The 14,789-nt window shown below is 40.9% G+C and overlaps 2 protein-coding genes across 2 annotated transcripts in view; one reads left to right on the top strand and one right to left on the bottom strand.

Moving 5' to 3' along the window:
• The window catches only part of slit3 (slit homolog 3 (Drosophila)), a 241,586-nt gene extending 232,256 nt beyond the window's left edge, over window positions 1-9,330 (top strand). Inside the window, exons 34-38 of the mRNA XM_041943676.1 lie at window positions 3,515-3,669; window positions 4,127-4,287; window positions 4,670-4,827; window positions 5,451-5,656; window positions 5,755-9,330. Coding sequence (XP_041799610.1) covers window positions 3,515-3,669; window positions 4,127-4,287; window positions 4,670-4,827; window positions 5,451-5,656; window positions 5,755-6,008 — 934 coding nt within the window. The 3' untranslated portion in view covers window positions 6,009-9,330. The remainder of the gene's footprint in view (window positions 1-3,514; window positions 3,670-4,126; window positions 4,288-4,669; window positions 4,828-5,450; window positions 5,657-5,754) is intronic.
• Window positions 9,331-12,780: 3,450 nt separating this feature from the next.
• On the bottom strand, window positions 12,781-13,909 carry LOC121611648 (trace amine-associated receptor 13c-like). The gene is made up of 2 exons (XM_041944296.1): window positions 13,734-13,909; window positions 12,781-13,591 (listed from the first exon to the last, which is right to left on the bottom strand). The coding sequence occupies exons 1-2, from the start codon at window positions 13,904-13,906 to the stop codon at window positions 12,781-12,783; spliced, it is 984 nt and encodes a 327-aa protein (XP_041800230.1). The 5' UTR covers window positions 13,907-13,909.
• Window positions 13,910-14,789: the final 880 nt, after the last annotated feature.

Raw genomic sequence — 14,789 nt, 5'->3', positions numbered from 1 at the left:
GATGGTTGGGAAGAGGAAGATGGAAAGGGATGCGAAGAAGGAGAGGGAAGACTGGCCTGTTGAAAAGAGGAAGACATGATGAGAAGCAGGAGGGACAGGCGCTAAAACTAAATGTGGAGTTGGGACCGATCCAGTCCAGTCCAGATATTGGACTGACGTCACCGATCCATGTATGGATCCAGATTCCATAGTCTCCTTATAGTTAATTTACAGTATTTTAAAGTTTTTTTTTCAGTGTAGATGTTTCTTTCTCTGCACAGTTCCTGCACTTTTACTTCAAATATTCACTTTGAAAACCTTGATGAACCTTGATATGAAGGAGTTATCAGTTAGCCGCTGCACTCTTTGAAATTCTATTACTTTAGAACTCATCTATAGAAATCTACTCACTAGTTGATAATGCATTGCAGTGCACTTGATTTGTTTTTCAAAAAAAATTAACCGAGTTGCCATAGCAACTTGCACTCCTCCACCTGCTTGTGTATGAAGACTACTTGACCTACAGTTCAGATACATGGCTTTGGAAAAAATTTAAATGCAATGCTTTTTTTTTTTTTTTTTGCTCTTTTGATAAGAAGTGCTGTGTGTATACAGCCTCATGCAACCTTACTTATCATATCAACAGCAACATCATTAATAATAATAATGATAATGATGTTCAAGTAAAAAAAATGCTTTGGTATTGGCAGATATCCAAATTCAGGAATCAGAATCAGACTGGAACTGAAAAAAGTATTTTGTGCATCTCTAACTAAATGTACGAAGCAAATAATGAATACTCACCAAATACTTCACTGAATAACAGTGACTATTAAACAAATATAATAAAATTTTGTCATTTTATGCCAGTTATGGTAATTTACCGAAGAAATGAGGAAGTAAATGCTTAAAAATATGTGACCAGACACCAGCACATGATCCTGGTTTGTTGAGGTGCTGTGCTGAAGGGTTTGGGAGCTGAGGGATGGTGTGAACCTCCATATGCCTTCAAAGGAGACAAATAAGTGCATACTCTTGAAAGTTTACAGTGCAAACGGGTTACATTTCAGAAGGAAATTAGCCAAAAGGTAAACTAAAATGAGTAACAGGTCCAAAGATACTCAGGGGTCATTAGGTACGCCTTTGAGAAGAGCTACCAAACTGAATCAAAACATGTCCAGTAAAACATGTATTGGTGTTCATGACATGATGCAGGTGTTCCTCTTATTGTGTCCACCCTAAATCGCTGTACCCAATGCTTACCTCTATTGCCACATCTCATGCACACCAACAGATGAACACAGTTCACTTCTGATCTTTGCCTTCTGAAATAAATGAGTTATGGAAGTTGTGTTAAAAGATTGTAGCTGTGATACAACTTCTGTATGTGGTTTCTATTTAGATACAAGTCTTACAAATGGGTTTTATAGCCACATGTAGATGAGTAAAAGTGACTGAATGTCTGACCTGAATGTGGCTCGTAGAAACCACAGGACTGCGGATAAAACAAACAATCCCACAATCCTTGAACATTATAGGTTTAAAACGCTCAGAGGCAATTCAGACATTCTAATACTGAAACTTTATAGGCCCGAAACAACGAGCGCTCGTTCCTGAGAGTCGACATCAAAACGCTACGAATCCACTCCTGAAAAGTACAAATTCCATCTGAGCTGGCCGGCCGGGCTTAATGGAAGCTAAAAAAAAGAGGGAAAGAAAACAGCGAAGGAGCTCGCCGTTCAGCAGCTGCCGTCTCAGCAATGACTAATTGAGGTTACCACGGCAATATGGGACTGGGATGCCTGTCTGCTGAACATCATTTTAATCAGATTGGGCTGCTAAACACACACACACACACATACACAGCCTGACACACACATAGACACATACGCACTCACAAACATGCAAATGTACACAACACAGTGTACAAAGACGCATGTACACACATAGAGAGAGACAAAGAGACAAACACGTAAATACAACACAAAAGTATTCATAAAAACACAAACACTAGCTTAGAATGAGCTCTTTATATCTACAGATGCAACGGGTCCTCTTCCGATGTCTCGTCATGTTTCTACAGAAGCCCAGAAGAGACAAACCAAACACTGGCTCTACAGAGTGCCTTTTACGTTTTTCATGGAATTCCATTGTAGTTTCTTCTACATGCTTGACGTGGGGTATTTAGTTGCTTGCAATCTGCAACCTCAGCACTAGATGCCACTAAATCCTACACATTGGTCCCTTATTTGCACCGTTGTACTTTCTGACTATTAACAGCCGGCTTTTCTGTTCCATCTCCATCCTCTTTCTTTACCATCGTAACCATAATCTTTTCTCCATCTCTTTAATCATGATTATCTCTTTTCCTTCCTCTCCTTCTAATGTTACAGCATCTGCTCTGTTCCCTGTTTTTCTCCTGCTGTGTGGTCAGCATTTTCTATGAAAGTCACGCTGGCCCGCCTCCAGAACTCACAGCCCTGCTCCATTGGTTGTTAATGTAACATCACTGTAATCTGAACACTTTATAAACAGCTGTCAATCAAAGCTGACTTGAGGCTCCGTAGCTAGTAAGCCAATGATGGTTGCAAACAAGGGGATGTATTGTCTTGATGTTTATCTGCGGGAGTCTGAAGCAGACCACCGACGGAAAGAGTGGCTTCGTTTCTTCTTTTGTGTTTTTGATGTTCTACTCGTTTTCTCCGGGTTCAGGCAGGGAAGAACTCGGGTGAACGGAGGCACAGTCGACTTCACTACCCCACCATCCACCTCTCTTTCCCTCTCTGTCCCTCACCCTCGCTCTCTCTCCCTCTTATCACTGTGCCAAACCACTGTCTCTATAGCTGTCTGTCTCCCCTCCAGCAAAAACTGTTTAGTGGGGAATCTCAGACACACACGTTCACACACAAACACACACACTTTCTTCCCAGGGTCAGACAGGGTGCAAAAGGTCATGATCCTGGTTCACTGCAGGCTCCGCGTCAGTGGAAACATTCATTTCCTCAAAACATATCAGCGCCCTAGTAAGAGAGCCTCCGCATGTAACACAAGGGTCCAAACCGGTTGAGTCTGACCATTAAATTGTAGAAATTTAGTCTCGCCCCAAGGCTCCAGCCCATCACAGTAAGCTACACTGTGTGCTGCGGGGGGACCCACTGTGGGCCTCATCCCCCATGGTAGGAAACTGTGGCCTAGATCAAGGCTACATTTTAATCCCCTTCCAAAAGAACACTGTATGGAGGATGTAATCAGTCTGTTTTATGTCTGAGAATAACATTTCAACACAGGTTTCCCTAATTTCTTTTTCATTTAGTTTGGTCGATTTGCAAACACAACAAAACAAAGAAAAAAAAATGTTTGACTTGAAAATGTTTGGAGTCTGTTTTGTGTCTAGCATTTCCAATTTGCTCTATCATGTTTTTTCTTCCCTAATTCTCCTGTCTGGTGTAGAATTCAACAGTAATTTATCATAATAGGAACCATACTGAAAATCTCCCCTTCCTTTTTTTTCTGTGTGTGTGTGTGTTTGTTACAGTGTGGAGTCAGTGAATGATGGGCTTTTCCACACGGTTGAGCTGTTGATTCAGAACCGTTCACTGAGCCTCGTGGTGGATAACGGTGCCCCCAAGAGTCTGGGCAAGCTGGCGCGTCAGCCCTCCGTCGACCACAACACCCAGCTTTACATCGGAGGTACGCACACACATCAATCTGTGTTCGTAGGCACATGTTCCGAGCACACAGATGTTACTTTTGTCCGCCCTGCACTTCCTTTTTGCGGTCGTGATTACATGTTTTCCGTGCATGGGCACATGCGAATACAGTCAGCTGTTTTTGTGGAACTTTTCCTCAAAAAAAGGAATAAGAGAAGAAGTCTGACTTTTTCCTCAAGTGCCAGGAAGAAACATGTTATTGTGCAATAGTGAGAGCTGCAGTACGATGTTGTATTCTTGTTGGAGCATCGTATTTTACTGTAAAAATCAATCAAGAAGGAAACCAGAGATGAGTGAAGTGTATTACAGTAATCAAGCAATCCTCGTTTGAATTTGCCTTTTTTTTTTGTCTCTGTTTCTCTTATTTCCTTCCAATACGCTCTCATTACGCTTTTCTCTTTCTTCTTTTTCCATAACTTCCTGCCTCCGTTTCCCAGGCGTACCATCACAGGTGGTGGCCTCAGGTCTGCGGCCCGGCCCTGAACGCGCCCCTCAGGCTTTTAATGGCTGTATCCACAACGTCCGAATCAACGGCGAGGCTCAAGACTTGAGTTACCGAGCAGCAGGAGGGGCGCGACCACAAGGGGTCGAGGGGAAGGTCAGGACATGGGCCAGATTTAAAAGCATCATTTATAGACTGTACTTTTTGAGCTTGTCGCTCTTATGTCGGCAATCATAGTGCAAAATCTTATTTTAGGAATGCAGAAAAGATGTTCATGCTCAAGATCAGTCCAAATAAGGACTTCATTTTAATAATATAAGCAGCAGTAGAAAGCATTTTGACTGGGCTCAAAGATTTTTAAGTCACATTTCCCATGAAAAAACATATGTCATCTCTCCATTGAGGAGCTATATTTACACTGGACTGGTGCTGATGAAGGCTGCAGCATTCATGCAACATCAAACTGTTTGGCAGGTTACACCCCCTCTACCCTCGTCTGCACTAACAGTATTTTCTCCCTTTCCTCTTCTCTCACTAGGGTGATGCCATTCTTGCAGGGTGTCATGCCTGCAGTGTGTGTGCCCAGGGTGCATGCAGGGAGGGAGGAGAGACGGGGGTAACATGTGACTGTCCTCCAGGACGCAGCGGGGCCCTGTGTGACCAGACGACAGCACCGAGCCCCTGCCAGAACAACAGGTAAGTCCAGTCATTAGAGGCTGAGCTGAAATGTGTGAATGTAGAAAGTCATATGCATGTGCTGTCTGTACTTAACCCTGCTGCTGCAGCTAGTTGCGCATTTAGTTGATCAGGTGAAAATTAATCTTCAATAACTGTGTTAGTTAATAATTAATTTCCTTTATTTTTATTTGTAAGACTTAATGGTTACATCTTCTCAAACACATAACTGTGTTTCTTTTATATCATTGTTAGTTGAATATCTTTGGGTCTTGGACTGTTTGATTTGGGTCTTGATTTGTTTTTTGTTGTTACAGTCCTAAGTGACATTACAGTTTTTGATAAATTAACATGAAAACAGCTTAAGAGTGTATCATCAGGGATGCATGCACATCTAATTTTTTACATTTATCCTATGAAAAGTTGTGGAAACATTTGGGAGCTTTCATTAGATGCACTCAAATAAATTTGACTAATCAGAAAAAAAGGAGAAAGTGTGGATGTTTATGCAAGTACAGTTTCCTTTGTTGAGCTTTCCTTGTTGCTCATCAGTTCAGAAAATGAGCTGTGGCAAGTCATGTGGTCATGCCAGTCTTAAAGCAATCAGGAGTAAAACTGTCCCTCTTTCCTTCTTCTCACTCCAGATGTACTCATGGTGTGTGTGTGCCGAAGGGTCAGTCCTACAGTTGCAAGTGCAGCGATGGCTTCCAGGGTCAGTACTGCGATCGACGGCAGGAGCCTCCAGCCTGCAGGGGGCAGCGCTGCGGACACGGGGAGTGTCGGGTGTCAGAGGCAGGAGAGCCCGTCTGCCATTGTCAGCCAGGGTACACCGGACCTACCTGTGACACAGGTAAAATGGAGACTATTAGAAGAGGAGATAGAAAATGATCTCAAGATCTGACACATATGAATAATTTACATCATGTCCTTATTTTCATTAATGTTCAGAGCTTACATGTCAAGGAGAGATGGTGAGGGAGCAGCTGAAGCGCCACCACCCGTTGAGAACATGCACATCCACCAGCAAGATTCCCCGCATGGATTGTCCCCGATCCTGCCAGGCGGCGGCACCCACAGGCGTTTGCTGCGGCGTCACCAAGACCAGAAGGAGGAAGGCGGTTTTCCGCTGCACCGACGGCACCTCGTACTCCGAGGAGATGGAAACTGCTCTGGAATGTGGCTGCTCCAAGTGCCCATTGTAACAGCACCGCAGTTTGCTCGTTTGTTTTGCAACACCCACCGCTGCCATTTTGTGAATTCTACACGTCAACGAGGCCGTCGCTCTGAGATCTTTCCACATTGATGAGCACCACCATCATGTGATTGTTTTTTGTTTGTTTTTTTTTTACACATTCAGTTTGACCGCCACCAATTTTGCTGCCAAGAGAAACCACAAACAAAAACAAAAATGGGACATGTGTGCGTGTTTTTTGACAGAGAGAAAATATATTGTAAGATATAAGTGAGAAAAAGCATAGAACTTATTTTTATTATGGATTTTTTTTTCTAAAAGATGATAAAAGGACTGATAAGTTGTTTTTTTAATATGTTGATTATATATTGTGTTACATAGTATGAAAAGTTATTTTGTGCCTTGTAATGAGAAAAAATACACAGCAAAATAGATTAACATTCCTTAAAAGTATATGAATTTATATGTATGTATAAATCTATATAAATATATACCCTAACCCAATGAATTTTATATTTTCCACGTGTATTTGCATGATGTTAATGTGAGTGCTGATGTGTGGGAGGCTTTGGACACTGAGAGAGGAGGGCTGAGAGAGAAGAGCCTCCTGGATTCCACAACAAGGAAAAGGTGGCAGTCTTTTGTTGCACTCTCTCTTGGAGAAAAAAGGAAACTGTATGTGCCTAGCTAACCTGCTTCACTATATAATGGACATCTTCCTCACATGCGAGTTCTTTGAGAAAACATAAAAGACTCTTTCCACGGAGATGATTTAACAGTTTGTTCTAATACTGTGTTATTCTTCAGTTTGCTGTTGCACACCACACATGGAGCCACATGAGGTTTGACATGAAAAGCTGAATCTGCTATCGTTAAGAATTAAACATCACAAAACTGGAATCCTCACTCAGATTAACCGCAGTGAAGTCAGTATACTGGGATGTTTGAGAATCAAAATGAGCTCTGAAACAGATACCAAGCAAATCCCTGATAAGTCCTGAAAACTCAGAGCATTGATTGCGGTGGAAACAGGAAGCCATTTTTAATCAAAGCACCCATTCACGTAACAGGACGTAACTTGACGCCATGCTGAAAAAGTGATGTCACACTGTGACAGGTGCACTTTCCATCACTGCAGCAAGACATTAAACTACCGGAAAAAAACGGTCAAAACAACATTTTCAGCTGGGCAGGGAAGCTGTTTAGAATAAAGCCATTGTGCCAAAGTCAACTGTGTTTGCCTTAACGGAGAAGTCAGTCAAAAATCTGACTGAAACTGATTTCTATGAGTTGAAGTGCCTTGGTGTACTTATTCTGAAACTGAAAAATGCTGCTGTGATATTGTCAACAGCTGCTACTGAATGTTTGACCATTTTGGATGGATAAAGGCATTGTTGTGTCACATGTGGCTGTTGACTCCCGTCTCCATGGCAACGCAATCAAAATGCTTCGGTGGCCTTCCTAAGTTCGCAAAGGGACTGATGCTTACATTAGATAAACACCCCTCCCCTCCTTCTCTGGTTGTGTGGGCAGGCCCAGTGAAATGTGTAGAACTAGAAAACAAGAGAAGCCTTAATCATGTCACAGTCCTTTTGGGATGAAGTTTGTTGTAGGAAGCGTTTCTTCATCGCCTCATGTAGAATGTGAAATTGCAGCATCAACAAGGACCTTTTTTTTTTCCTCTTACAGTGTTAATGTGTGATGCGTTCACTGTGTTATATGGCAACATTATACCATGCAGGTCTGGCTGTTAGGTGGACCAAGATGTGTTTAAGGTGCAAACGGAGAACCAGATTTTTCCACAGGGCATGTACTTGCAAGATTTTCACTTTTAAGGTGTTGATTTGTTAATGTTTAAAATTTCCACGTTGATGCTGTTGGGTGGAGGTTAAAAAAGTGGCTTACATTTATAGACCAAAAGACAGACTGCTCTCGTCTTCTGTAACTTTTACTCGTGAAAGAATCAGATTTGGACCAGGGTGCCACAACACAGCTGAAAAATACTCTCCATAGATGACTAACATGATTAAAAGTATAACGAAAGACTATAATGTAACTACTACTGTATTGTTTACTTTATACATTGTTGCTTTGTTTACAACAGGTGCAAAGTATTGTCACACTTCTACAGTTAATTCTTCTATTCTGGGTTTGAGATATATCAGTATTATCCTTGTCTGTCAGCGTCAGTTTTCCACACCTTCTGTTCTTTCTACCAGATCCTTCTTCACACGTCTTTTCCTCACACCTTTCCCCTCCACTCTAGGGTTGGGCGACATGCTAAATTCCAACCGGCCACCATCAGCCCAACAACCAGCGATTGCTCATAAATTCACGCAGGTGTGCCCCTCAGTAGATTTAGCTGAGAGATGTGTGTGATCGGCGAGTTTGCTTTGTTTAGTAGTCCAATAAACAAACTCACAAAATATCAAGAAAGGAAATATTCTTACACCCGTTTTCCTTAATAAACAGAGAAGTACAATCGTGCGCCTTGTGAATGAAATTTTCTCTCTTTTACCAAACTCAGACAAGCTTACTGTCCTTGTTAACTCATCATAAAACACTTCATTCAAACTCAGCAGAAACAAAATAAAACTCACTGAAACTGTCGTGGTTACTCTTTTCACTGTTCAATCACAGCCTCTGCATTGGTCAAAATAAACCCTTGACTCACAGAGTCACACTCGCTCTTCAGAGGCAGAATATTAAATTAGCAAAAAAACTGTGGCGATGGGCTCACCCAATCAATAATAGCCGACATATTTATCCAACCTTCCTGCCTTTCTCCCCACGTCTTCATCCAAGACATCTCCTTTATTTGCGTCAACCATTCAATCTCACATCTCTCCCCCTTTCATTTTTCTCATTCTTTCCTTCCATTACTGTTTTCACAGCAATTTGAGCTTTCATCTTTTTGCCCCATTCTCTTTGCTCTATCCAACCCCTCTGTTCCTCATCCTAAAGGTTTAGCTCTCTATTGTGACTACACTCAAACACCCTAGTTATCGGTTATTGACAGCAAAATAACCGTTTTGTCAGTAATTTCCATTTTCCAGGTTTTAGGTTAAAAAACATGAATATGTGAGTGATGATAATTGATACTTATGTTGAATGTTAAAATTAAACTACCATTGAAACTATGCTCAACTATGTCTGAGTTCTTGAAAAATGAATCTTTGACTGCATATCCAAATTTGTGCAACAATATCTCCCATATAGATGAACTGAACTCAGCTACTTAGCTGAGATTATTGAAGCCTGCTTCCAATAACATTGCACATATCACCGGTTTTACTAGTTTTTGTAGAAAAAAATTAGTGGTGGTGGACAAATCTCCCTTATTCTTTCTAGATACTGAGATAATCATTTCAAGAAATTGACCAACACATAGGAAACTGTGCTGGGAAGACATGGAATTAATGTCTGTGTAAATGAGGCCAATGAATTAAAGGCTAAAACAAATTATATGACCAATACTTATCCTTTTTTCTCTTAAAATTGTCTTCACAAAGTTGTTATTTACCCTCCTTATTTCCTTTTGATCTGCTCTCAACAACATGGATGATGAGAGCATTGACAAAATCTCCATATTAATGTGGTGTTAAATTGCATATGATTCCAGGTATAATTACAGTCCGGTGACCCCTGAAGCTTTTGCTTAATTGAAAACTGAACTACTCAACCAGTATTTGGTCACTTTGAATAAAGCTCCTGTCCTGTTTGGGTCAGTGGCAACAAACCACAGTAATTTCAAATGATAAATTTCTTTTTTCACAGTTTTTTCAACTGACACTCTGTTGTCACGTTACAGCCATGACTTCTTCATTTTTTGCAAATTTTCTCAAACTAGTGAAACAGCGCCCCCACTGTGGTGTAGCGGCTCGCTCTGTAAATGTCAGCCCGCCCGTGTGGTCAAACATGATATTGCAGCCATCGCGAAGTGACGCCAGGTGAAGTTGGCGTCTGCGGATTAAGATGATCAGATGCCGCCATTGTCATGCTAATATGAAACTGTTGATGGACTAGTCTTTTGGAAATTAAACCTCTGGAGTAAACTTAGAAGCCGTTCGTACTCTAGCCTCGCAACAAACAACAGGATATTTTACGTTACCTAACTGACGATGAAACAACCGGGAGAATTAGTTTGTATTCCAGTGTTGCTAATGACAACAGCGTCATGTTTGGCTAACGTTAGTTAGCTAGCAGCGATGGAGTTCTGGCAACAAACAATTTGACCTTCACAGCAACAGCGCGACAACTTATGTTATGGATACTTCATGAAAGACAGGATAATGGCCCTCAACGTCAAAACAGTGAGTCATAAACACTCTCCGTCCGTCCGTCTGTCTTTTATTTGCTATTTAATGGTTAAATGTTTCTCATGGCAGTCTGCGTGTTGTTGCTGTATATCACAGCTCGTTTGCTTGGACGTTGAAGCTCTCGCCTTGTTTGAATTGCTTGAATAATTTGTTTGAGTTTCATGTTGTTGCATTTACTGCCCGTTCAGTCACCTGTTGTCTGTGATTTGTTAACAACCTGCTCAGTGTGTTCTTGAGTCATGAACTTTAGTAAGTTAGTGGAATAGTTTAAGCCCTGTTGTATGCATGTGGATAAGAGTTGGTAAGTCATGTATTTGATACATGCATTGGTGCTTTCATGCGCAAAATATTAAGCTTTTTAGCCCTTATTCCGAAAAAGGTAACATCACTGCTAAACGTTAACATGGTCAACGAAAATCAGTATTCCTCGAATATTCCCTTGTGTGTCCAGCCGTGCCATTATTGGACACAGCCGGCCGCTTTCTTTCATTCATTCCTGTTGATATCCAACTCTTTCATAATGCTTGAACGTGTGCATGCGTCTCTACCCCAGCACTGGGCTGACAGTAACAGACAAGAGGCCGTGTTTAAATGCTCCTAAAACCCCCAAAATGTCGGCATATCCCAGACGTTTTCATGGGAAAATGCTACATTCGTAATAAGGCCTCATTCAGAAAGCCCAATTGCAATATGCTGTGTACATGACCCGTTTAAAATTCTGAATATTGTCGTATTTGGAATAATAGTGTAATATTAGTTTGCATGGAAGCGTAGTCAGTACTGTACCTATATCACAGTATACGCTTTGTAGTACTTTTATATATTATAAGATGTTATACATATGTGATATATGCACTGTTTCCTGTTGATGTGAAAATTAGTCTGTTGTCTTACTTATATGTTGTGTTAAATACTATACAGTTTACCAACTAATCCTGCATCTGCCAGTATAGCTGCTGTAACTTTGGCTTTTTCTTGTTGTTTCCAAGGAACGTGTAAAAATCTCCTGTATAAAGTTCTGCAACACTAAAAGTACAAACAAACTTAAACAAAGTGTCACTTTTTGTAACGATGTTTGTCATTTTTGAAACAATATGTATACAACATAAACCTTGTATGTGCTTTCATTAGCTACTTTTCAATCTATAGATAAATTATATAACAATATTCTGATAGACCTAACAGAGCAGTATCGACTCATTAATTATGTACCTATTTTTGTTTTAAATATGGGAGAAATTGATAGAATAGATCAAATAGTTGTGGCCACTTTTGGTGGACAAATTTACAGACAATAGTCTGGTGCAAGATCAACCAGCTGTTTTTTTTTCCCTTGAAACAATTTTGTTTATTATAATTGACTGACATTTGCACATAGCACACATTCAGCCAGCTAACCCGGTACAATCCTATGAAGATGAACCCATCGAGGTGTCATTGCACTGCCTGCATGATATACATCAGTGGACAAAGAAAATACAAAAGTCAAAACCTCTTGTGCTGATGTTAAATCCTCAAACCATCTGCTATCCACCAGATGATGGCAGCAGTGACAGAGAAGAGTAATGAACAGCCAGTAATGAACAACCATACTTCACAAAATGTATTAATAATTACATAACATAATCCTGGCTAACGAGTTCAATTTAATTATCAGAAAGTAAGATCTCACTCATAAGCACTACGGTGAGTGTGTGAGACAATGGTGGGGGTGGCATTTACTTAATTTATATTTTGCATTTGGTATGAAATGTAATGTACATTGATAAAACAAAACGCAAGTCTCACCATACACTGTAAAGCTTTTTTTTAAGGTAGAGACGATAGAATTATGTTTTTATCAGTCAGTTTAACAGATAATCTGACAGTAATTCTAAACTCAGTCGTCTTGTGCAGACTACTATGAAGAATATAGCCAGGAAAAAACACCATTCTCTTCAGTTTTTATATGAAATGTCTGTTATCAAAGAGGCTCAGAAAATAATGAATGGAAAGGTCAATTTAACAGATGTAAAAACTCATTTGTATTGTTCTTGCCTTGTCTTTTTTATCTGTTTCAATGTATAATGCTTAGTACATTAGGAGATGAATGCTTTGTGACATAGAGCTCAAGAGAAGTTTACACAAAGGGACAATAAAGTACATCTTCTCTTATGCAACACAGCTTTTTTAATACATGTTTTCATTTATCATTATTACATATACGACACATGCACAACAGTATTACTTGATTATTAAAGATCATTCTTGACCTCAGGAAAAGTATATGTGACAAAATAAACTCAAAGTCCACTTCTTTTCCTGGCTTTTGCACCACATCTCACTGCAGTCCTTGAAAACACTAGTAATGGGACCTTGAGTTGAGATTATTTTGTCACTACAGCATTGCTGTATGCTTAGACTTAATCCTGTTCATTTCACTTCAGTGGTTTCCCCCTTCACAGAAAATACGTTGTCGTCTCGCTACAGTATGTTGGCATCACAGGAGCCAGGCTGCATTACCTGAAGTGTGACAATGAGTTTAATAGTTTTTCTAAACCAGGGGTAGAAAAGAGCGTAGATCACAGGGTTGAGACAGGAATTAAAATACATCAGAAAACTCATCAAGGCCTCAGCTGAAGAGCCGATCATTATTTTGCCGCCCACGAGAGAGACACAGTAATATGGACAGTAACACATCAGAAACACAGCCACAACAACACCAAGATTCCTGGCTGCTTTCAGCTCAGACCTCTTAGCAGTTACAGTCTGTGAACGCTGGACTGTGGCAGCTGTAACGTGTGAGCGCATGGCCCGAGCTTGAGAGACGGCCACCATGAACACTCTCAAATACAGACTTACAATGATAAATATGGGAATAATGAAATTGAAAACAAGGTCCACATCTCCTGCAATGTTAACCACACATTCTCCATAGCAAGAATTGTACCTGCCTGGTTGTTTCAGGTGGTCATAGAAGAGAATAATGCTAACAAAAAGGGAGTAGATCCAACACAGACAAACACAGATTCTGACTGTTTTTGGAGTGAGTTTGGTGGGGTATTGCAGAGGGTAACAAATGGCCACATAGCGGTCGATTGATATGAGCACCATGCTTGCTGCTGAGGCACAGATAATGATGAAGGGTAGCAAATAATACACGGCACACATTAGGTCACCCAAGAACCAGCAGGTCTCTGTTAAGATGATTTCACCCGGCATCACCACAAGGCCCACAAGAAAGTCTGAGACAGCCAGAGAGAGGAGGACGAGGTTGGTGGTGGTGTGGAGCTGCCTGGAGTGAGAGAATATCATCATTCATGAATATTAACACTAACAGTATTGCCACTAACTATAGTGGTTGAGAAATAAGAGCAGTGATTATAATTAAAACAGGCACTTATAATTAAAACAGGCGCTGAGGCGCATATCTCTGCCTGAAGTGGGAGATGGAGATGATGACCAGCAGGTTGAGAGCTCCAGTGAGCAGAGCGATGAAGCAGAGAAAGCAGAAGAGCATAGCTCCTGTCTGAGGACTCTTCGGCTTTCTGCAGGAGGCGTTGAGCAGCTGTGGGAAGCAGAGTTGAGATTCTTCCAGGGTCTCCATCATCAGAGAGAGGAGGTTAAAATGTGACGCTGCTGAGCTCTGGCAGCTTTCTTACCAGAACTCTTGGTCAAACAGCTGATTTATCTTCTCATTTCCCCACTGACCTCCTCTCGTGCCTCTCACTGACCTCCCTATTCTCTCTCTCTCTCTCTCTCTCTCTCTCTCTCTCTCTCTCTCTCTCTCTCTCTCTCTCTCTCTCTCTCTCTCTCTCTCTCTGTCTCTCTCTCTCTCTCCCCTTTCCCTTTCCCTCCCTCATTTTGGGCTTGGTTTGGCTGTTTTGGGACCTTGTAGTAGGATGCTACAAAGGCCTGAAATTTGACCCAGCCATATTTATCTAAGCCCTGCCAAGGGCCCAACTCCTAATGTACTATACTTGGGTTGCAACCGAGAATCGATTAAATATGTGAAAATCAGTTATAAAAATAGTTGCCAATGAATTTTATCATTGATTATTTGGGTTTGTGTTGTAATGCATGGCAAAGCGATGCAGCAGCATCTCCTTAGGTGGGGTCAGTAAGCCGGCCAATGTCGTGCCTTGTGTAGCTCACCTGATGAATTACAGAAGTTTTGGAATATTTCATTGCGTTAGTTGGTGACCATCTGTAGTGAATCCTTTATTTCTTCAGAACAGAAACTTGAGCAATATCTGATCTAGTACATATTAATTACATTTCCCTTGTATTCTCAGTGCATGGCTGCATCCCCTGTATCCGTTTAGTTTCTTTTTTTGTTGTTGTTGCTGTAGTGGCCTTGTCTGTATACTTCAAGAGATCGACCGATACCCATACAGATTATTAGTAGGTAAGGAGGCCAATAACTGATATCTGGAGCCGATATATATTTATTTGCAGTGAAAGTGTAAAAATTGGTGTAAAAATGTTGAATA

Source organism: Chelmon rostratus, chromosome 9, assembly GCF_017976325.1.
Source record: "Chelmon rostratus isolate fCheRos1 chromosome 9, fCheRos1.pri, whole genome shotgun sequence".
NCBI lineage: Eukaryota > Metazoa > Chordata > Actinopteri > Chaetodontiformes > Chaetodontidae > Chelmon > Chelmon rostratus.
The sequence above is the reverse complement of the archived record's forward strand: the minus strand, read 5'-3'. Positions and strand labels throughout refer to the sequence as shown.